A 25183-nucleotide genomic window follows, 5' to 3' on the forward strand; every position below is an offset into this window, starting at 1 on the left:
TGGCCCTTCACAGGGAGTCGAATCCACGGGTCACGAGGTGGTTTCTTGACCTGCAGCAGTACAAGTATACGCTCGTTCATCGACAGGGGTCTCTTCATGCCAGCGCCGATGCCCTCTCCCGGGCCCACGACCTCTCGGTGCAGGTCGCCCGACCCGACGGGTCTGGGCTGAGGGGGGAGTCTTGTCACACACGTGTGCATGGGAAGCAGCTGAAGGGCTTAGAAAATACTGTTTATACATCTGCCCAGGGGGGGTGCACTGGCGCTCTTTCTGAGTTCTCTGCAGGTCTTACCGGAAATCCCACCAGGAGCCGCCATTTCCAGGAAGGACACATCACTTCCGGTTCCGGCCCCAAGAATGAGGTCACTTCCGGTTCCGGCCCCAAGGATGATGTCACTTCCAGTTCCGGCCCAGAGGACGACATCATTTCCGCCCTCTGTGCTATAAAGCTCACTGCCTTTGCTTAGGCAGGCAGTTCTGTTTTGGACTCTGTTGTGTAACAACTGTTTAACAATGCCTCAAAGACTTTTGCAGCCGGGAAACCGCATTAAACGGGTGGCTGCCCCAAACCTTTCTACGTCTCTGGTCTCCTCTTCTTACACAGGATTACGGGATTCGAGGCTTCCTCTCAAGTGGCTCTTTCTCTTGTATGATTTGGCTCAAAAACTAATCAGCACATTGTCATCTCATAACAGGCTTACATTATGGGTTTGATATTTTTCTGTCCAGCCGTAGACTGTCCTCAAGAAACAGTGACACACAGACACATACACACACTCCCATTGTCGACATATCAACGTTTTTGCTATCAGGGGACCCTAAAATGCTGAGATCTGTCGAAAACCGGAGATCAAAATTTTTGACGAATCTAAAGCTTTCACTCCTCCCGCACTGACGATAGGTTATGGTGATGGAGGGCACATAGCAACCCCTCTCCTTATTTTCTATGCACAATATATCAAAACCAATCAAGAAATGGAACGTATCAAGAACAAACAGACTCAAATGAAGGTTAAACCACATGTGTTAATGATTGGAGAAGGAGAACATCTCGCTGTCCATCGAGACACATATACTTAAATACTTGCATGTCATAATCCCTTTGACTCGCACAATAAAAACACATTTAATACAGAAGCATGCAGAAAAAAATTTGATTCCACTGGTGGTGATCACTCGATTGGAATCACCACCAGTGGATTCTAAATCCAAACCTTGAAGATTTGCAGATAGTAGAACACTGTCCATATGTGGGTATGGTTCAACTTTACTTCTTACAGTTTTTTTGTTTAATTTATTCTGCATGCTTCAGTATCAAATGATTGTGTGTGCAGAAGAGATTACGATGTGCAAAGTTGATTCCCTAATGTGTTTTTAAGCCATAGAGCATCATTGCCCATGTTAGATTAAGTCCTTGGTAAAGGAACTTGGCCACTTCCGAAACACGTAGGAAGGAAGACATGGAGATTGACTTCTTCTGCTAGAGGACGGAGGACATCGACCTTCAATTGAACTACTAAACTGGTATCAAGAGGTAGGCTTGAGATTTGTGGATTGTCAGTCCTTTTGACTCCTAGACTTGGGGTTCAAGATATATGTGTCTCAATGGGCTGTGAGACATCCTCCTTCTCCAAGCACCAACACATGTGGGTTAACCTTCATTTGAGTCTACTCTTTCTTGGTTCATTACCTTTCTTGATTGGTTCGGATATATTGTGCATAGAAAATAAGACGGGGGTTTAGTTTAACTGCAAAGGCTATTATATTAGTACAATAGGTGTGTGATCTTTTTGATGAAGATAAATGATGGTTTATGCTGTTGAAGTGCGATTCTAATACCAGTTTACGGGTCAATGTATTGTCAATATAGGTATTTATAGTATACTAGCTGTGTAAGCCCGTTCAGTAAAAAGCCCAGGCTCCTAGAAACCATGGATTCTGGCACTTCAATCAATCAGTCACATTGGTTGTGCATTAGCGGCTAAGTGAGTTTCTCTCACCTTGGAGATTTCCTTTTTCCGATGCACTCTCCTTGCTTGTGTATTAGCAGCTAAGTGAGGTTCTCTTTCCTCTGTGGTTTTGTTTTGCTGATGTGCTTGCCTCCATTGTCTATGAGCAACTAAGCCAGTTTCTCTCTCCTTGGAGGTTTCGTTTTGCTGATGTGTTCGTGTGGTGTTGCGAGTCCACAGCTCCCATCTGGAAGGCCAGTTTTAAATAAATAATCACTGCACTCGCGGCTTAGCAGGGGGCGTGGTGGTTGTGTGGCTGAAGCAGTTCCCGGGATGATTCGTGATGTGGGCGTTTCTCACCTAAGTGCACAGGTTGAGAAATCGTCCGCATCCGTGATTGTTTTCGGGGCTGCTGATTTGCCACAGCTGCCACGTCCTCTTCATAAATAGAAGCACAAGACAGCTAAAAAGAAAAAGAAAGACGGAGGTTGCAGAGAAGGTAGGAAGCAGGAGGGAGAAAGCCGGGAGAGAGAAAGAAGGAGAGCGAGCAAGCGTAGGCTCGCTCTGTATACAAGCAGCTGGGAGAGGCGAGCCCGAGTTGGCACCTCAATTGTTTGGAGCAGGAGTGACCGGGAGAAGGTTGGCTCGCCGCTGCAAAGGCAGGCAGCGGGAGTCGGAGATTGGAAAGAGAAGCCCCAGTGTGAGCGTGGGGAGCCCAAGTCTCGGACTAGGTGAGCTGAACCAGAGCCAGGGATCGGAAGGCCACCAGATCAGTTGTGTAGGAGAAGAAGGTCAGCTGCAGGTATGGCGACTCTTCTGTTGCGGGGACCAGATGGGAGAAGCAGGGGAGCCGCCAGGTAAAAGAAGACACCGGGTTTTGTGTTTTAAGGGACTGCTTCCCGCATTGTTTTAACCTCGTCGTTTTAAAGGATTTTTCTATGTTTTTTCACCTCCACCTTTCACCCATTTTATTGGATTATTTATTTGAAGATTTTTAAATCACTGTGCACTATTTATTTGGACACTTTGTTTTTGTTTGCTTTTTTAAATAAAAGCACTTTTGCATTTTTACACCATCCCCTTGTTCCATTGTAGTGGTTCACAGCCGGGCTCATCGGTAACATTACCGACGGTGCAGGGTTCAAGGGCTCCCGGACGGACGATGGGAGCATGCAGTAAATCCACATCGTCACAGTTCACCTCACTTGTGTATTAGCGGCTACGCGAGTTTCTCTTTTCTCGCCGGTTTCACTTTGACAACAGAGTCGCTTTCTTTGAGCTTCATGCTGTAGCCTTGCACTTCCAGGCTGAACACAGAGACACACACACTTCCACGCATAGACGTTTATATATAAGATTGGTTCATCTTTTGTTTAAATTTGTTTGTCTTTAATTTAGATACATCTTTTGGAGATAGACTATAGGTTTGAAAACAGTGCTACACTTATTTTATACTGTTAAGTTATTTAACTGAGTAAGAGTCGTTTCTAACAGTCCTTACGGTTGCAGTTAATGTAATAATCACTTGGCAAAGGACCTCAACTTCTGAACGGGGCTGTTAGGGTTTAGCTCTACTGAATTGTCATGGAAGGTAAAAAAGAAGCTTTTAACGGTGGCAGAGATTTGTAATCCAAATGTTAAACTAATCACTCAGTCTGTAACATGTTATACCCATTAAAGTTTTTGTGTGTTTATTTTTTTTTTCTTTTGATCGGTACCGTGTGAATTGTCTATAAACGAATAAACTTAAGACAGGACTTTAAACAACCCTGGCATGGACGTGCCATGCAGTACCATCATAATATAATTTTCAACTGAAAAAATTCTTTAACTTATGAAAAAAAAAATGATTAAGTGTTTTGGAATTTTCTTAATTATGAACTCAATTACAAATAAATAAATAAAGAAAGAAAATAAGCCATTCCCATTACGTTTTCAAATATCAACAGTCAAAAGGAGAGTTCGGTTTTTATTGGAAAGCTGACTCACGGTTTCATAAATCAATCCAACTTACCCTAGAAGACACTTGTAAAAAGTCAATCAAAACATCTTCAATCGGAACATGAGGCCATTCGACCATAAACTGAAAAAAAATATACTCCGATTGAAAATCGGTAGAAAAAAGCAAAATCAGTTTCACTTATTTCTTGTCGATCAACGCGATCCGAGATTAGTGCAGTATGTATTCCATGTTCGAGGTGGTTCAGTAAAAGCAAGCAGGATTTTGATTTCTGTGGCAAGGACAGCTACACGAACTTTCGTGGAAAGTCACAAATTAAAGGGTAAAAAATACAACATTCTTCACGCTCACACTGCAAAAAGGAACTTCAAATACCTGTCACGGAGGTCGCTGCCCGACAGGCTTCGCAGTGCATTCTGGGAGTTGAAGTTTTTGTCATCATTCACTGTCGCGTTTGTTAACGTGCGCTTCCTTTATATCACTAGATCTATGAAGTCAGTTCGCATAATGAGGAAGTAACAGAATCTGGATTAAATAATTTGGACGAGATTCCCGCTTTTAAAAACGCTAGAAAGAATGTAAAATGTGTGTAGGAATTAAGCACTGATTAAAAATAGAATTGTTAAAATGATCAGAAACGATATTTTTAATTTATTTTTGGGGGGATTAAAACGACATACTTTAATACATCCAACACAAAAGTGCTTATGACGCAGTGTTCTAAAAAAACACAAAAGAGTATTCAGGCATTGTTTAAAACATACCTAACTATTGTGAAATGTAATCACGAATACAATTACACTTCAAAGTTTTACGATGATATAAACATTTCAGTTTTTCTAATCAATACACTATTTAAAAGTTTCCATACACTCAATGCTGTAAAATTTTCCTTCTTTTTTTTTTTTTTGAAGCACATAAATTATATGATTTGCTTGACAGTTAAAATCAAAGCGGAACAGGATACCAACAGATCTGTTTTTCCTCGCTTACTATACGCTCTTAAATATAAAAATGCCTGAGTGGTTCGTCAGAGCAATGCCATATAGGGGGAACATTTAATTAAAAAAAATGCGCATGAAGGTTTCAGAAAGAACGTTCATTGAATTAGATGTTTCTCCGTAAATAGCCATAAATAGATAACAGATTTATGAAATACCAATGGCTTCCTGATTTTAAAAGAACAATTTTCTTGCTGCATACAATAAAGCAGATAAAGTTCAGATTTTCCTGATCTGTCAGTATCCTGCAGGCAGCTGCACAGTACATTAAAGACTTCTTTTTTGTCCGCTTATTAGGCTACAAACCTTTTCAAACCCAATGAATCAAAGAACACTTCCCAGAATGGATCTACAAGGAACCACACAAAGTGCAATTAAGAAGGAATATTTTTGAGAATGAACACACATGCATACATTCACCAATTTAATTTGTTGCCAGACAGCACTGGGGCAACTTAGGAAATATAAGAACATAAGCAATTCGACAAATGAGAGGAGATCATTCATCCCATCTGGTTCATTTGTTCCGCTAATAGACAAGCAGTCCCAGTATCTCATCCAGATTCTTCATAAAGGTTGTCAAAGTTTCTGCTTCAGCTCCATGTCTTGGTAATTTGTTCCAAATTCTCAGAACTCCTAGCGTAAAGAAGTGCCTCCCGGCTTCAGTCCTAAATGCATTTCCTCTTAACGTTCACTGGTGTCCTTGAGTACGTGATTTGCTGTTAAACTGAAATAAACACCATGAATAACAATAGCATAAAAATAACCTAAGGTACATCATGCAAAACAGAATTCTACAGGAATATAGATTGAATCAAACAGTAATGTGGGGAAAAAGTAAAGATGACAGCAGGGCCGTTAGGCCCCTGGGCAAGGCAGTGCACTAGGGCCCCTATCTACACAATAACTCACTTGAATAAAAATGTAAATGGTCGATAAATTTAAATATATACTATATATATATATATATATATATATATATATATATATATATATATATATATGTATATGTATATATATATATATTGTATTGGTACTTCCAACAAAATCAGTGTTTAATCATTAAAAACATGCTGTACAGAAAAGATGAATCAACACAAATGTTTGGACAATATAACATGAGCCTTGAAAAACACAAAAATTTCAACAGATAAATGACACTCAATTGGTAAACCATACCGACGGAGATGGCACAGTACGAAATTACTATAAATTGTTTATTATTAATCAAGTGTTCAACACAAACATTTGTGAAATTTCTTGGCAGAGAATTGAGTTAAAGTGACGTTAACATATACGCTTTAACGTTATGTCATGCGTGAGATCCGTACACATACATGCATGTGAGGCTGCAAAGGCAATCATGATACTAAATCAGAAGTCACTTGTAACACAATAACAAATATTTATAGTTTAGTATATTATAGTATTTATTGACAGCAAGTCACAACATACATAGATTAGTATGGGACCCCTATGCTCGTGGGGCCCCCGGGCAATAGCCCACCATGCCCATCTGTTAAGACAGCCCTGGATAGCAGTATACATGTAACATAAGGTAGAATTAGACATAAACCAGCAGGTGTGTACAGCAAGGGGCATGCAAGATTGGGTTATGAAGAGTCCTGTAGTGACCTTGTGGCCTTAGGGAAGAAGCTATCCCTAAAGCAGGTGGAGCGTGTGGTGTGGCTTCATGCAGGAGCATTTACCAGAAGGCAGAAACAAGGAATGAGATGGATGGCTGACTCAGACAACTGTTGGAGTAGATGGAATGAAATTTTAGAAGCAATCCTGACAGCCTTTTGGAGATGTTTGTGATCATGGAAAGCAAGGTTGGTGGCCAGAAGAAAAATACTTGAAATCATGCAGCTGTCAGCTGAGTTTTCATATGGCAACCCTGATGGTTTCCGGGCTGCTAGACAGACGGCAGCTCTTTCTGTAAATAGAGAATGGCCAATTCCTCTTTTATGTTCCACACCTGCTTTGCACGTCTTGTCTTTTTGTAACTAAGGTATAAGAAAAGGGGACACAGTTTTGTGTCATTTAAAAGTGGTGGCAGGTTGGTTTTCTTTTAAACAAGTTGGTGTTAGGTGTGAAAGCTCCTAAACAAGCTGTTAACAGTAAAGTCCATTTTTGTGTGTCTCATTGTTTGCTTCAGCTGCATTGTTAACATATATATATATATATATATATATATATATATATATATATATATATATCCATCCATCCATTTTCTAACCCATATATATCCTAACTACAGGGTCACAGGGGTCTGCTGGAGCCAATCCTAGCCAACACAGGGCACAAGGCAGGAAATAAACCCCTGGCAGGGCACACACACACACACACACACACACGCAAAGCAGATACTAGGGACAATTTAGAATCGGCAATGCACCAAACCTGCATGTCTTAGGACTGTGGGAGGGCACCGGAGTACCCAGAGGAAACCCACGCAGACACGGGGAGAACATGCAAACGAACCTGGGTCTAATAACTGTGAGGCAGCAGTGCTACCACTACGCCACCATGCCGCCCATATATATAGCTACCCACACAGTCAGATTGTGATTCAGACTACGAATGCTTTGAATATATATATATATATATATATATATATATATATATATATATATATATATATATATATATATATATATATATGCCCTATATACATACATACTTTATTGCAATATAGGAGCTCTTTGACAAAACTACACTTAAAATTAAACTAGTCTATACAGTAGGGAAACATTTTACAATTTTTCAGATCATCTGAAGTGGGGTCATTTCAGAGGTTGCTTTCAGTAGACGCATATAAAATAGTTTTCAAACAGTATTTTTTATAAATTGCATTAACAGTAATGCAAACATATAACAGCCGAAATGATAAGCCTACAGTCTTCAACAGAATTTAAAAATTATATTAAAAGAAAACGTTTAAAGCGATTTTAACATACACATTAATTTCCATAAAACGATCTCTCTATCGATCTATCACATAACCCTATAGTGTAGTTCTTTCGTAAAGCCTTCAATTCCCATCATGCTCGACGGGTGGCCGCACTTCCTCCCTATCGTTTGATTTCCGATGGCCTCCATGTTTTGCGACTAGCGAGGAAAAAAAAGCTGTGAAACACAAAGGTTTGCGAATAATATATTTATTGTATTTTACATGCTAGTAAACGACATTTTTTCATTATATGTGTATTTAGCAGCAGCTTGAGTATGTATATATTTTCGAAAGTGCAGTCTTATTATTTTTCCTGGAATGAAAATATAAAATGGCCCGGTAGTTTTGACACCCACAGTGGTTAGTCCTTGTGTTGTGTGTTCACGGCGAGTTTAAAGCACAGTTAGTACAAATACACATATTATCTGAAATGTATTCTTTATTGTGTACGGCAAATTAGACATATATTGCTTAATTGCGGAAAATGTGTTCCTGCTTGCATTATTTTTTTGTAAGCATTTTTTCTGTGCATTCATTACTTGAAACACCGAGCAGTTTTGCTGCTTTTTATGAGAAGCAATCACGGTTAAAACTGTGTGAGCTCTTTTATCCCGAATTTCGTAGTTCTAAGCTTTTGGTTAATTTCTCAGACGTGGCGGCCTCCATTTATTTTAATTATGTATTGTCGCCCGCTTATCCCAAAATACATGATCTGAAATAATTTTCAATCTATTAAATCGATGATCCACGTGCCGCTTCTCTTAAAATTAAAATAAAAAATAATAAATAATAGGGTGGGCAGCTATTTCCTTTGGACGTGTTCTTACTGAATGAGACATTTCATATAAAATGAATTACATTTAAGTTTATATACAGCCCGGAAATTGATTTACTATTTGGATGTATAAGGCGATGTATCTCTTTTTAATGTGCCATAATTCGTTAAAAAAAGAAAAAAAAATAATCTTATTTGTGACATGCGAAGAAAGGCCAGTCTTCTGTATATTGTAGTAGTCCATTCATCTAGATAAACGTTAAGAGTAACTTGTGTCTACACTTTTCACTAACGCTGATTTAATGATGTCTATCAAAAATAAACCATCATATGCAATTTTCATTTATTTATTTTTTTACCATTATCTCCTTTTGTTTTATGTTACAGAATCTGTTTATTAGCAGAGTAAATTCAAGGCATCAGTAGTTTTCCAAAATATTGTTTGCTGAATTGGAAAACCATGTGGGGTGGCCCAAGATTTGGCCCCAGAGGACCCCCTTTTCGGTAAGTTATTGTTTTAGGCAGTTACATATTGTGCATATTTTACATATGGTATCCACCCGCAATAAACAGAAGATTACTGAGTATTACATAGGGAATGTAAGGTGCTGATTTGAAGAACAATTTGTGTAATGGCAAAGCTGAAGGCATCTGTAAAGGTACAGGTTTGAGAGTACTGACCATAATGTCAGTCTCCAGATTTGATAAACCGTGGGTATGTGCCACGTTCATCTGTAATCATGTAAATCTGATTAGTACTATATAGTGCCATTCTGAAGTTTGTATTTAATAAATGCACATTCTGTGTATACTATTAGTCAAAATATTAGGTCACACACAGAAATGTGTTTTTAATCAAAATTGATACCTTGATTTTTAAAATATAGCCAAGATATTAGTGTTTCTGATGGATATCCCTGCTAGAAACAACTTTTTAATTTAAGCCTCCTTTACTTCAGTGTCCTAAAGGTCAACTCCAGTAGAATATCCTTGATTAATCATGTGTAAATACTAATTAGTTATTAGAGAAATCTTTGTGATTGCCTTAGCATTGGTTCGGAAATAGACAAAATGTTACAGGTCAGCTTATATATTTTTGTTTTCTTCTACAGATTGAGAGAAGAGGACAAAGTGGATCTAACACGGATATAAAAAATGAAGGGAAGGCTCAGATACACAGCTGCATAAGAGGATAAGGACATCAAAGTCTGTAGTTTGACAAACAAATGCCTTGACTGTCTTTAGTTGGCTTCTTCCTTAAATACACAACAAATGGAAAGATTACTCTGGGATGATGACCATAATACAGTTTTCTTGGTGTCTTCTGTCCAGTGTCTGTTTATTTTGCCAGTTTTAATATTTTCATTTTTTTTAGATAATTTAAAACCTTATTTAAAACCTCTACTTGTCAGGCCAGCATCCCAGAGTCATCTTTTCTTTGCTGCAGAAGGAAGAAGCCATCCGAGTATCTTTAAGTTGCATGCTTGTCAAACTACAGGCTCTGATCCTCTTATCCTTTCATGCAGTTGTGCATCTGGGCCTTCAAAGCCACCCAAACTGTTTTTTCTATCCTGGTTAGATATAGTTTGTCCTCTTCTCTCGGCAGTTACAGACACCTTTGTTTGAAATATTCAGTTTCTTTTGCTTTCTGTCAAATGGAATGACCTTCATTATCCCAAACAAAACAACAGACTGTCCTGTTTCTTGATTCATTTTTTTCCCATTTTGGCTATTTTTGAACCCAAAACCCATGCTTAATAATGCCAGCACCTTGCAACTCAAGTGAACAGACTAACCGATGTCAACGGTGCTATTGAAATTACAGATGTTCTTCTAATAACCAATTAGCATTTATACATAACTAAATAGGTATGAGCTAAGCGAGCTGACCACCAGAACACTGAAGGAATGCAGTCATATGTGGAAAATGAAAATTGGCCATTTCAAATCATAGTAGCAATTAGAAACTCTGGTAACATCTTAGCTGTCTTTATAAGTAATTTTAAATTTATTTGAAAAACATGGAGATTTCTGGGTGTGCCCAAATGTTTGACTTATATTATTTATGCATACAAATTATACTGTATATACACAATCTATTTGTGTATATATTTACACATACACAAACTGTAGTTTTTTGAAGTCACTTAATTTAAAACTGTGTGTATATGTATATATTATGTATATGTGTTTATATGTATATATTATGTATGTGTGTATATGTAGTGTATGTGTGTGTGTGTGTATATATATATATATATGTGTGTGTATATATATATATATATATATATATATATATATATATATATATACACACACACACATGTTTTTGGATGTTGAATATGAGACACAGTTTTTGTATAAGATGTCTTAAGTAAATGTGAAGGAATTCATCAAATGAAAGTGTACATGGAAGCATGTTTGCTCAGAACCACTTAAAAGGAACATATTTTAGCAAATTCACTTTATTATTGGGTATTTATTTTTGCAGTTATAAATTGTATTAGAGTTTTTTGTTGTTAAATATATTCTTTTGTTCTTGACAGTGGAAATTTACAGGGTCCACGATTTTCTGGGCAGTGGAGGGGAAACAGACATGATAACTCTGAAGGTCCAATGCATGAATTTAGAGGAAGAGATGAAATGCATCATCATCCTCGTATGGGCTTCAGACCTGATCGGCCTCCAGTGGATTTTCATAGAAGAGATTTACCCCCTAACGAAATGAGAGGAAGAGAAATAGAACCAGTTGATCCAAGGGGTAGGGAACCTATGGACTTTAGAGGCAGAGAACCAATAGATGTTCATGGGAGATATGACACACCGATAGAAATGAGAAAAAGAGAAGGACACCCCCCTGATTTCAGGGGAAGAGGAAGGCACCACCATGATGTTGGAAGACAAGGGGAGCCTGTTGGTATGCGTAGATTTGATAATCCTCCAGATCTAAGAGAGAGGCCACCAAATGATTTTAGAGGAAGAGAAGTTGTTCCTGTTGACAGAAGGCGCCTTCCATTAGATATTTTGGGTAGAGAAGGACATTCATTAAATATGAGGGAGAGAGAAATGGGTTTTGTAGACTCAAGAGAGAGACTGCCCAGGGATGATCAAGCAATGAATGAATTTGGTCTGGAGTTTGAAGGGAATGATGGTGGTAATTCGGATTATAGGAGAAGAAATTTGCCTCCAGGTGACTTCAGAGAAGAGTATGGTCCTGATATGGATTTTAGGAATAGAAATAGGCCTCCAGTGGATATGAGGGAAAGAGATGCAGGGTGGAATGGGCCTTCTAATGTAAGAGGTGGCAAAGCAAACAGCCGTAACTTTGGGGAACGAGATCCAGCTTCTTTTGGTTATAGAAACAGGGAGGACAATGATTGGCAGTCACCTGGATATAGAGAGAGAGAGTTCCCTGACAGTTCTCATGAAAATGCTGAATTTAGACCAAAGGAAGGTATTCTCGGTGATTACCCAGAGGGTTCTGAATTTCAAAGCATGGCTGAAGAAGATGGAACACCTTTTGATTTTGCAGCTTCAGATGATGCAGTGACAGATAGTGATGGGTGGAATAGACAGTGTGTGGAACCAGGTGCATTTGGGGTTAGAGAAATGCCAGGAAGTAGTTTTAAAGATAAAACAGCCCATCGAATAGGACAAGAACAGCCGGGATTGCAGAATTTTAAAAACCAAGAAGTGTCGGATGAACGTCTGCACCAAGGGGAGGGTGGATGCTTTAGGGATGGAGCACTGGAAAAAGACAGTGCACAGTCTGAATTCAGAACAGCTAAATCTCCCATCTTTCAAGACTCAGTTAATCCCCCAGGAGGACTCAAAACCTCTAAGCCCTCAGAAATACATTTGGAGACGGCTGAAAAGAGAGACGACGACTATATGGACCAGGATTACAGGGACATTGATTATCGTCTTGCTTCCAGTCAAGGCTATGAGTATGGCCAGCAAACTGTAAATGAGCCTACTGACAAAACATCTCGATTTTCTGCCCCAGATGAGGCTAATCTTCAAGTAAGAGTTAATTTTTTAGACATTTTATAAACAGATGCTTCTCTTTATCACTTCTTTTTCAATGTCATAAAGTTTACCGGTAGAGAAAAAACAAAACTTTTGCAGTTTTATTTAGAACCTTTCAAACTTAAGTTTATTCCTGAATGATTTTTACATTGGAAACAGGTCTTGGGCAATATGGAGTTATTAACATTGCAATATTTCTAGCCTTGACGCACAATATTATTTTTGTTTTGAGACGATGATCTGCAAATACTTTCTTATGTAAACTTTAGAGAAAAACATTTCTAGATCTTTAAAGTGGTTATTCAAATGAAAGGAATGAAATGCAGGTTTATTGTTTAGTTTTTGGTGGTATAATGGTGACAGGCTCATGTTAGGCTAGAACGTTAAGGTGCCATGGAAAAGGCATCTGATGACAGGCCGGCACCAGCTAACCCATGGCAAGGTATTAGCGTTTTCAAGTCTTAATGCTGCTTTGAATCAGTTTCTTCATTAGTGCCTAGTAGGCTTATGCTGATAAGCAGTATCAGTGGCAATCAGTTATTGATTATGTATTGATTACTTACATTGCCAGTGCACTTTGCTGAGGTTTTGAACTAAGCGATTAAACATGTAAGTACCTTTATGCTCTTTTATCTCAATTGTATACGGATATACTGTAAATGCATCGCATTTGTTTACAATAGGAAATTTACATGTTCCTTAACAGAAATCTTTCAAATCCGAATAATGTTTAATTTGTTAAATGCAAATTAGCAACCTGAAAACCCCCTCTGTTGTGGGGTTCATGGTTGTAGATGGCATGTTTTGATAGCCAATGAAAGTCACTGTTTGCAACATATGCAAGGGAGACGAGAGGCAGAAGATGTTTCAGTTGTGACAGCTCAGGCCAATGCCGCAACTTGCTGTAGTCAGTCTGGATGTGTAAGTAGAACCAAGCCTGGCAAGATGAACTCTTGCTTGGATCATTCAATGACCACTTTTGCTGCTTCCCAGTCTCCTCAAGAATGGTTTCACATTTTTCAGTATTTGCAAATGACCACTGCCACTCGGGCTGCTGAGGAGAAAAGACATAGGATGTCAAAGTATTCTCGTAAAAATGTGTTGCACCTTGTATAGGGGCGTATTGCCACTGCTACAGGCTTTAATGCCTTATCCGGTTTTCTTTGACATAGATTATTACAATGAAAAGGATGCTACTTAATTTAACTCCAGGCTAATTGTTTTGTACATGTGTGCTATTTTCGAGGAGCTGAAGGTGCTGACATATTTGGCTTAGCTAGAAAAATATGTATTGTGCGAAGTAAACGTAATTTATTCACATAGATAATGCAAAACAGCTATGGGACCATTGTGTTCCTCTCACGCTGCCCTGCTTGCATTTTGTGCTTTTTGTAAATTCAGACGTGCCAATAAATAAAGCCTAGTGAGATTTGGTACAGAGTAGTCTGCTGAATGCTGAACATGCAAATGATGATCGTTCACAATAAACCTTCCTGCTTACTTAACAAATACCTTTGGTTAATTCATTTGGCTCACAGTCCACACTTGCTTTGAAGGCAAACTGTCTCCAGATAAGTGATGCTGATTTTTTGTTAGCCTTCCATTTGCATTTCTGTATTAAACAAGGATATTTTTGCACCTTGTTACAATGTTTGGCAGTCAGCAGTGAGGATGTGCAGTGGCAAATTGAAAACTACAGGAATTGCAGAAAAGCAGTCTGGGATTTTCCTGTTAAAATGGTTGTTAAACCTCAATAACCCCCACCCCCAATAATGTTTATTATTAACAATGATCAACATGAAAATTTTGCATATCGCCAACCCTAGCAAATAGCTATAATAAAAAAAAAATACTGCTAAAACTATCTTTCATATGTCATTTTGAAATGTTTTTAGCAGGTAAGCAGAGAATTGCTGTTATCAGTGGTAATTTTGTATTACTAAGTTGACTTATTTCTAACAGCTTTTGTTTGCAGATTGATCAGAAATATGTAACATTTGTTAATGTCATACAAAGTTTAAAGAAATATTTGCAATGATTTTTCAGTTAGTAGCTTTCTGCATTTGCCCCATGAATGCAAAACCGAAAATTCTTTGATTTGTTTATTCAGTACTTTTTTGGGTGTTATTAGCTTTACAAAACCTTTGACAATGAGATCATTGAATTATTTGTACTACATTACATGAGCAGTATAGTAGCTTGTATCCATAAAAACAAAGAAATTCTAGACCTATTGATGAACACTAGTTTAAGATTTTATAAAAGACATTACTTGGGTGCAGTCTGTTTGTCACTGTGTGTTCAAAGTGTTTTTCAGTAACGACTCTTCAACTTATGTGCAGCAATAAATGTGCACTGTACACCATTTCTTGTTGAATACCTCCAGAGTATTGCTTTTTTAACAAACAATAGCCTTATGAGAGAAACATAACATTTCTATGGAAAAGACTAATAAGCAGAATGCTTAAAAAATTACACCTATTGGAATATCCATGTCCTTAATAGCAAGTTTAGTATGTTTTATGTAGGCATTGGTAGATACTTTTCTACATTAAAACACATTTTAATCAAAGGCACTTTCTTCAGTTTTAAATTATATATGTTTATTTTGTATGTGTATTTTTGTTTCCCCATTATGCTTTTGAATGCTAGGACCAAGACTATCGAAGTGATTCTGTTAAAGAGAAGCCCAACAACATTCTTTGTATCAAAGGAATTCCAAAATCTGCATCAGAGGACCAGGTTTGTATTTTCTTACTGAAGTTCTTCACAATAATATATAATTAGTAGTATTCTGTGTAATTAAAAACGGAGTTTGTGCTTTCCTGTTTGTACATGTCCACATATAAAATATACACATTTTTGAAATAATGTATAAATCTTTGTAAAATGAAATGCAGTGACGGGAATCTACTTTTGCTATTCGTCAGTTTCTCTTGATTTTAGGTTAAATGTGAGCCCAGGTGCAGGTGTATTACTTGAGTGCTATAAGCTTTCAAAGCCCAAACCCCCGAGCGAGGGGAAAAAAAAAAAACCCATACCAGCTTTATAACTTGAGCTAGTTGAGAATTACAAAATTATAACAAGGCAAAAATGTAATTTGCAGAAATTCAAAAGTGAAGTACAACGATTCTTGTTGAAAGACAGAATACCCACCCAAACCTTTAGGTTGGTGCTAATGCCTTAGATAATCTCTGTGAAGTTTTGGTTAAGTCTAAATTCACTCAAAATGATTAAACTATATTTCATTAACTGAAGTGTGCAGAAAAATTAAATCTGAAAGGATCATTTTCATCTAAAATGTTGACAAGGTCACTTGGTAGTACAAATACAGTACTGCTAGAAGTTTTGTGAGCTCTTTAGACTATTTCTGCATGAATATGACCAAGAACGTGATCATATTTTATCTTAAATTAGATAGAGAACCCAGTTAAAACAAAAATATTACGCTCATTCATTCATTTATTGAGGAAGATTTTAATTTTTTATGGGCAAATATGTATTTGATTTTTTTGCTTTTAGTAACAGCTGTTAACACCTTTTGCAGCATTAACCTCAACTAAAAGTTTTCAGTAGCAGTTTATCACCCATGCACATCAGCTTGGATGATTTTTATTCTATTCCTCCTTAAAGAACTGCTTAAACTCAGGTATTCCTGTCCTTCAGGAATATTTCTGTTGGATTAAGGGTCTGGACTTTGATTCCGCCATCCGGGTCTAACAGAAGTAAAGTGAGTCCAAACCATGATACTTCCATCAATGTCGCCATCAGTTTGTTTAATAGACGATATGGGATAGATCCTGGAATGCAGTGTTTTCCTTTGAGCATATCACATCTTACAAATTTGGAAATTCCAGTTAATTCCAGTTAATATACATTTCATTTTCTGATTGTGCCCCCCACGGTTAAAAAATCTCAACAAAGTACCATTTTCTTGGATAATTATTATCAGTGTTGTTTACTGTAGTTTACAAGATGTTATGTATTTGTATTGTGGAATTCTCTGTCCGTTGGTGTCTTCTGTGGGAATGTGTTCTCACTATAAAGGTACACTGTAACACAAGCAGATAGAAATGTAATTGAGGTTAATCAAACATCTGATGATCAGCAGTTTGTAGACTCCAGTAGAATCATATAATCAAAATTTTGGATCCTGCTTGTTCTCTGTATTATAGGTTTTGTTTTAATAGGTTGACATGTGGTTTTTGTCCCGGCATGCAGGCTAAAAACAATGTAATTCAAGAGATTTTTTCCGCCATCAACAGTTAATGGTAAATAGTAACTCAAAGAACTGTAGTAACATATTATAACTGAACATTTTTCATGTAATGTTACTACATGTTTTCACTTTCTCATTTTTGTTACTGTTTTAAAGTACATGTACACCCTTACTTTGAAGAACCTCATCCAATTAACCACTCAGGCTGCTGAATAGAGAGCTGAAAATCTCTTGACAATTTCTTGGGGCACTGATAACATTTTTCTATGCATGTGTTAGCCTACTCCTGACATGGCAGCACAGTTCCTTAGAACTAAGATGTCATTTAAAAAAAAAAAAAAACTACATCACTTATTAAACTTTTGAAAATACAGCAATGCATGTTTACATGCAGTGAAATTAGAACTGATTGTTGAGGATACATGTATTATCCAGTGAGGAATATTTATTGAAGGCTGCACTTTACTAAAACATAGAATTCTGCGCTTCTTAGCCTGACACACTCCCCAAAAATCTTTAAGTATTAGGTTTGTTATATCTAAGGAGGTTATGACTTAGGGGTCATAGAATAATCCTTCTATATAAAAGCGGTCGGGATTGTCCTTCCATCCTGTGAGTGCTACACAGGCGCGGAGTTTCACACACGCCCCGTCCATTTTGCAATGCACGATGGTATTTGTAGTTTCGTTTTTCCAGGTAAAAGATGATTTTCTACTCCAGACAGTGCGATATCTTCTTCTTCTTTCTTACTATATAAAAGCGGTCGGGATTGTCCTGCTATCCCGTGAGTGGAAAGCGTAGCGGTATTCCGCTTATCACAGACTTACTACTTGCAGCTTGCGGTACGAAGCAACATGATGTGAGCAGAGTTCTGCTGCTCCCATCGTACCCTTGCTTTTGTGCGAGATGCGCTGGAAAAATAGACAAAATTATGTCTCTGGAAATAATTAATGTTGATGGAGTACAAATGCCTCACCGTGTAGTAAATATCAGGGGGGTTCAAAAGGGCGACCTCAATATAGAAAAAATGTTTAAATTTCATCACAAAAATAACAGAAACTACGAGTATTAAAGTAATACCGCTCAAATGCAATATAACCAAATTAATGAGTTTGTATAAAATATCAAATTGATCTACATATTGAATTGCCTTAAGAAGTGGTCAACTTAAAAGTCTGTCGCCTTAAAAGGCGGGTCAGCCTAGTTAATTTACAAAACCAGTAGTGGCCATCAGTTTAAGTGTCTGATAAAACTGACCCTTTTGTCTGCCAGAAAAAATTATAGCCATAGTAAAGTGAAGGCTGTTTTTGTAAATGCTGCTACTGACTCTTCTTCCTGCATCATATTTCTTTGAGATTTTTTTTCTGTTTTGTTATATACTTCCACTGCTTTCAAAACAGGAGAAAAGTTATCTGAAACTTTATAAAGCTTTTTAACCTTTAGAAGACCATTCAATCTTTTTGTGGTATTTCTGTGAACTGGACCATTCACCACCTTATTACTATGAGGATTTTATTTAATCATTTGAACATTTTTAGGGTATGTTAGTGAATCCTGCTGCATTAATGTACTGCTAAAGGTGTAATTATTGTACACATATGTCATGTGTCAGTACCTTGTTAACCAGTAATGGAGAAAGCTTTCTGTCACATCACTGTTCAGCTGAATTTTAGCTCAGTTGATTAGTTCATCTTTTAATGTGTACTGTATACTTTTGTAAGAATCTTTCTTTGACAAACTATAGATGAGTAATGATGCTTGTTATTTATAATGTGCTTTGAGATTCTTTGCTATAGTATTATTAGTTATTGCTGAAAAAGTCTACAATGGGTACATTTGAAAAATGTTAATATAAAATATTAGATTAAAAATTTGCAAGAATTGTTGCAGTTTTGTAGCCCTGAGTTACTATATAGCACAGAGAGCCATGCTGATAATACTTTAATTAATGGAGTACAGATTCAATCATAGTACTTGCTTGTAAATGTGTTATTTGTTTAAATCTTACTTAGTGTTTATATATCAACAGGTATTGACAGCATTGAGCTATCCTAGTGGAGTGAGACCGTACGGTATGAAGATATCAAGAATTGTGCCAGGTAAGTTTAAAAGTTTACCAAAAGGGGAAAAAATAAACTCCAGATGCGTTTTAAAATTTACTTTTGAAGGTTAACCCCTTTAGTGCTAATCAATAAGTCTCTTACAGTGGTTTCTTTCACAGAGAGCACATTTACGAGGCACTTAGAGAAGCACTCAAATATAAGTCAAAGCAGTACATGATCTTTTAGAAGACATGCCCAGTCCTCAACCTGAATACATACTAGTGAAAATACCTGGGGAAAAAAATAAATGTTTGCTTTTTCAGGGTGACTGTAAAGACTAAGGAAAGTTAACATTTTGGTCAGCTTCTGGTTAAGTAATTTAAAACAATAATAAGTGAAATATGAATATGGTGACACTAGAAATTTTGTTTACCTTTAATAAATTTGTCAGTTTCTACATTAAGTATTACTAAGGCAGCCAGTCTGTTTCCTAGTCTGAGAGGGCACCATCATACTTTTACATTTTGCTTTCCCATTTCACTTTTTGTTCAACTTTTCACCTTTTAAGCCAATTAAAGTGTAATATTTTCTGAATATTGATTATTAGGTTAAACATGGTCAATTGGAATGGTTATAATTTCATGTCCTAGCAGATATAAAGATGTATGTGTACCTTTTCTCAGCTAATCAGTCCTGCTGCTTTGCCCCATGTTTCATCATTTGCATATTGTTTTTTTGTTTTTTTTATATATATAAATATATGTCTATCCATCTAATCATACCCACTTTTTTCATACATGGTTCACATTTTACAAATTTTGCAGTTTGAAATGAAAATGATGTATTGCAGATACACTCCTACAACTAGTAGAAAGTTTAGTCCTAAAGTCCTTATTCAAAGGAACTCTTAGCAATGCACGGTTCACCAAAAACAATAACATCCATTATGGATAGTCAAGTGTACTTAGGAAAGCACAAACATTAAACACATGTCAGAGATGGGATACTATTGACGAAATGGAATACAAAAGCTAAATCATTCCATACATCATGGTGAAAAAACAAACCCACTGACAAACTCTGTCCCTTAATAAGAATTGAATATCTATGTTAGCTGGCTGTCCGGAAAATATTTATGAAATCAACAGTACAAAAGCTGTTCATTCAAGTGTCTAAGACTGAAGGTGATATGTGAAGGGGGCCCAATCTGGGGATCAGTCTGTTATAATGTTGCAGAAATGTTTATAGCAGGATGATCTACTTATTTAAATACTAAGAAATGTGCGTGTTATATACAGCTGTTGCAGTGTCAGAATAAGTTGTTTTAATTTCAGTTGATGACTTTTATTTCATGCTATTTCACTGCATCATATGTCAATTATTCGCTATTCTCCACCTTTCCCATTTCTAAGTTATACATAAACCTATGGAAAAGTAGGGAAAATATTCTAGTGTAAAGAACATGAGGCCCATATTCTTCTTGTTGCTCTGCTGGTGTAAGAGATCTAACTAAATATTTGGAGCTCGTGTTTTCTTTTCAGAAAAAGCACATATGCATTCGTCTGAAAATACTTTCATTCTCGATTAACTATTGCTGCTGTGCTCAAAGTAAACTGCATCCGTTTTCATCTGTATGTTTTTTTTTATCGGTTCAACAGGAGGAAAGTTTGTACATTTATATGCTAAAATTAGCTTTCTCCCTATTTAAACAACTCTATTTTGTATTGCTGTAAATTCCACTGAAGCAAATTCATCAGGGAAATGGTTAGCAGTGAAGGGGTTAAACTGCTTGTGCACTTTTGTGTTACATCTATGTTCAAGAGTAAAAGTACGATTGATTAGATGATGATGATGCTGCTTTAATTGTTTCTGTATAATTCACTTAAACATTTGTATTTAAATGAATTTGTTGGTTACATCTTATTATCAAATAATTACAACTTTGCACTGGGACTGTTGCATCCGTTTTTGTTTTTTTGCTCTTTTTTTTTTTTTTTTTTGGGAAATGCAGTATACCACGTATACGAAAGATTAACTAGTTCAAGCAAACTAGATATGTTACCGTTTTTAAACTCATGTTTCGATCTTGCATTTTAAGTGCCAAGATGAGGTTTATAGCATTTAATGGTTTTGGGTCAGTATGTAAATATTTACATATTCAGTCTGAATTGGCTCAGAGCCACTATGTCCTGTAATTCGTATGACCTTCTGCATTTATTTATGCCATGTATAATCTGTGTTCTGGAGGGTGGGACTTGATTCCCCCCAACAAATCCCACCCCACCCCCAATTTTCCATGTTTGGCTTGCTTTATGTGATCACATTATCTCTCATTAGTGGATTGTTTCTGTGCCTTTGTATTGGTGAATGTCATGACACTCCTGCAAATATTTGTTAGAATAGGTGATTACTTTTTAAATTAATAACGCACATTTACAACTTTAAAAACAAAGTTAGAAGAAACAAAATAGAAATCATTAACACTAATGTAAGACATGTTAGGATATTTCATAGTACATCTGATCCATTTACTTTTTTTTTTTTTTCTTCTCCAGTTTCTGACTATAAATTCTCTAAATTTACAAGGTTGGGGTCATGAGTAAATGTGTAGCATTTATCCTGTTCTGAGAAAACAAATGTACTGGCCATTTTTTAAACCGCGTTGTTATAACCTGTTAGATGGTGAGTGATTGACGATTGATGTATTTTCCTTATTTGATTATAAGATAGTCGCCATTAGTTTGTGTGGTTTTCTTTTTTGGTGGTTGATTAGCATTTTTACATCACGTTTTGTATGGTGGGAGGGGTGGTGGGGGAATGAGAGGTTCAGCAGATGTGATACTGTGACAACACCAGCGCATTTCAAAAACTCTTATTAAAATCACAAGTTCACAATTAACTGATGTTAGTGAAATAAATCATAATTCATTTTATTTTGCTGTGCATTTACACTTCATCTTTTAAAGTCAAAAACTTTAACAGCAAGGCAGTTTAGGTCTGCATTTTTTAGTGCTAGTTATGCGTCACTGCTACTAGTAATGTATGAAAGATGAAACTACACATTTTTACGATTTTAACATTCAGGATGGCAGAAGCACAGAATTAAGATTTTGCATCTTAAATCTAGGTATCTCGGCTGATTTAGGTTTTCCGAAAAGGTTTGAAGGACTGCTACTTTGAGTAAAGTTTTTTAGATGAGGTATATTTTTTGGTATATGATTAATCGTTCATTCATTGTATCTCAAACAAGATTAATCGAACTTACTCACAAATGCACTTTAAATTTAAATCCAAACGAATTGATGCCTTTATGTAAACATTAAGACACTGGATAGTTTGTGTGACTATACTAGATCAAAGTGCAAGGTATTTTTCCCTAAGGGGGAAAATTAGTTTCTATTATTAACTGACTGAGGCTTTCTATTTAAATTTTTATTTTTTTTTGCCAGTGCTGTTTACATATTTTTAACTTTTCTGGATCTTTTGTAAAATGAGGTGAATGCTGAAATATGAATGGTCAGATTGCCAATCATAAATTCAAGTATTTTCCAATTTCCTATTTTATTAAGAAGAAAAGCATTTTGAGGCAAATTCAAATGTGAAGGCATAATTTTATTGTGAAAAATATATTTTGAACGAATTGTATTCCCAGACACCCTTCTTTTTAAGTATCTTATTCGATGAAAACATTTTATGAATTAGTATTTTGAGGTTTTGTTACATTTTTCAGTTTGTAGGGGGAAATTCAGTTTTAGTCACTAACATTCATTTTAAAGTTAAGTCGTGTCTTCGTCGTTCACTTTTCACAGTTAAGTTTTGAGTAATCCAGGCGAGATTATCATGCTCTATTACAAATTTCACACTTTGAAACAGAAATCGACAGAAAAGCAGTGTAACATGTTTAGATTCCTCTATTTCTTGTTTCTCCTGTTTTAAGTATAAATTGTTTAACTTTATATTTGAGAATATTTTATTAAAGAAAATGACTAACACAGATCCATCTGTATTTTAAATGCTGTCCCCAGGTTACAGCTACGATACCGCCTTTGTGGAGTTTTTAAACCTTGAGGATGCAGTCCGCTTCATGGAGTCCAAACAGGTGGCCTTTTCTCATCGGTCTTCAGCTGATTCTCTGCCTGAGCAGGAAATGGGATTTCAGGGAAAAGAAGAATAACAGGGGAGGCTTTGGGGAGGTGCAGATTGACTCCCACTGGAGGGAGGGGTGTGCTTTTCAGGTTGGGTCAGAACTGAATGGCATCTAAGCCATTAATTGTTTGAGAAAGAGGAGAGTTGGTATATGAAATCACCATTTCCTAACCCTTGGATTAACTTAAGCATTTTGCCACTGAACTTGCCAGGGTTTAATATCTTAAAAGGCCCACATTAGTGGGTCATGACAAGTTAGGAAATACAGGAGGATGCATGCCTTGCTTACATTATCAGCTCAAAATAAGATTCATTTGTGTTAAAGTCCCACTTGAATGAAGTCTTCCATACTTGCATAAGTCATTTTAAAGTATTTATATATGAGGAAAATAACGCAGTCCTTTTATTAACTTACGGCAAATAAGCGTGCACCTTTGTCAGATAACGTTTGCCCTGTTTCAAAATTAATACAAAAAAAAAATTATCGATCATAGTGAAATTATTTTCAGAATTTCCAGTTAAGTTCTAACAATGAACATTTTGGTTAAAGATTTATTAAGTGTTGTATAACTAATTCATTTTTAATATCGTACCACATCAAGCAGAGTAGATGAAGTAAATAAAAACAACTGGACGGTTTTTAATAATCCTGTTTATTTATACACTGCCCTTTCCATGTTAAGCACTTGACATAGGACTGCACAGTTAATCGTATGTTAATTACAATTATGGCTGTCATGATATACTAATCGCAAAAGTGGCAAATACTACATTCCATTTAGTGCTCCCACTCTGTCGGGGACAGAGGTTCCCGAGTTACAAACTACATTAAACAGCAAAAGAGTGTTTTAACCCATCTCAGATACATTTACTAAGTGTGAGTGCTTTTTTTTTAAAAAAAAAAAATCGTCCTTGTGCTCGCCTCCAGAAAAGTAGAGAAATAATGTTGACCTGACAATTTTCATAAGTTTTAATACCAAAATGAAAAGAATCATCCAAATTTGAGATATTGTTTTCAATAACAACAATATTAATAAGAAAGCATACCATGCAAACTGTTGTAGTACTCCAAAGTAAGTTTTATGCAACCATCTAAAATTTAACAAAAAAAATCTATAGGCCATTGAAAGCTAATTCAAATAAAAGAAGCCATTGTGTTTTACTTATCAAAACACAAGACTCCAGTTAAGGCTCCACAGTTTTATTTATGAAGTTGCATTGCTTCTACTATTTTCTAAGTTGAAACAGACCTGAAAGAAGTGTGGCTTTATGCAACATAACCGACTTGGGGTTAAGTAGAACAGTGGAAAGCACGAGTGACCATAACGTTTCATTGTAATAATGAAGAATCAACACTGAAAAGCAGATTGCAATGCTGATTTTTTTAAAACTAGTTTGCCATTCCTTAACATATATTCCTGAACAACGGGGACACTCCTGCTCAAGGCCTGAGTCTTGACCAGACACCAGAGCTTTGGCAGCAACATTTAACAGTATATTACCATTTAACACCTTCTTGCTATATATGAATGCAATATATCAGTACATTTAGTGTATTTATGTACCTGCATAATAGAATTGTCAGATTGTGTTTGTATTCGCTTCTTAACCTCACATTGCTGCTCTTTATGATTTTATTATATACATCAATTTTTATGCATGCACGCACACACACACACAACTTTTTTTATTACAGCAGAACCCCAAGTTAACATTGGCACTTTTCTCATTTCTCAATGTTTTATATTTTTGAATGGTGCATGGTGGTGATGGCTGTTCTTTTTTTAAGAAGTAACATTTGTTTTGGAGGAAAAAAAAAGTGTTGTACTGAAATTTTATTTCATAATTATTTGATAATGAATTACTGTATTACAAAAGGAGTGACACTGATTTTTTTAAATAAGTGTGCTGTGCCCAAGAAACAACATTAAACACAATATTTACAATTTTTCAACTAAGCCACCATTTAACAATTTCACATTAACAAATTAAGTGGCTTCCCAAAAAGTTAAGGTTCGACTGGATTATATATCTACAGAATACATTATGTACAGTTGGTAAAACAAACTACATATTTCATTGTAGTACTGATAATTGAAATTAGTAATC

At 36.3% G+C, this 25183-nt stretch overlaps 2 protein-coding genes across 4 annotated transcripts in view; one reads left to right on the forward strand and one right to left on the reverse strand.

The window, feature by feature from the left end:
- mon1a (MON1 secretory trafficking family member A) overlaps nt 1-4311 on the reverse strand; it is a 53440-nt gene extending 49129 nt beyond the window's left edge. For both annotated transcript variants that reach the window (XM_039771709.1, XM_039771708.1), the window contains exon 1: nt 3964-4311. The gene's annotated coding sequence lies outside the window, so the exon portion shown is untranslated. The remainder of the gene's footprint in view (nt 1-3963) is intronic.
- A 3672-nt stretch (nt 4312-7983) lies between these two features.
- Nucleotides 7984-25183, forward strand: part of LOC120541603 (RNA-binding protein 5) — a 50602-nt gene continuing 33402 nt past the window's right edge. For both annotated transcript variants that reach the window (XM_039773391.1, XM_039773392.1), the window contains exons 1-6: nt 7984-8054; nt 9026-9142; nt 11185-12661; nt 15320-15409; nt 18916-18985; nt 22954-23027. In XM_039773391.1, the coding sequence (XP_039629325.1) occupies nt 9099-9142; nt 11185-12661; nt 15320-15409; nt 18916-18985; nt 22954-23027 (1755 nt within the window). In that variant the 5' untranslated portion in view covers nt 7984-8054; nt 9026-9098. The remainder of the gene's footprint in view (nt 8055-9025; nt 9143-11184; nt 12662-15319; nt 15410-18915; nt 18986-22953; nt 23028-25183) is intronic.

Source organism: Polypterus senegalus, chromosome 12 (assembly GCF_016835505.1).
Source record: "Polypterus senegalus isolate Bchr_013 chromosome 12, ASM1683550v1, whole genome shotgun sequence".
In the NCBI taxonomy this organism is placed as follows: Eukaryota; Metazoa; Chordata; class Cladistia; order Polypteriformes; family Polypteridae; genus Polypterus; species Polypterus senegalus.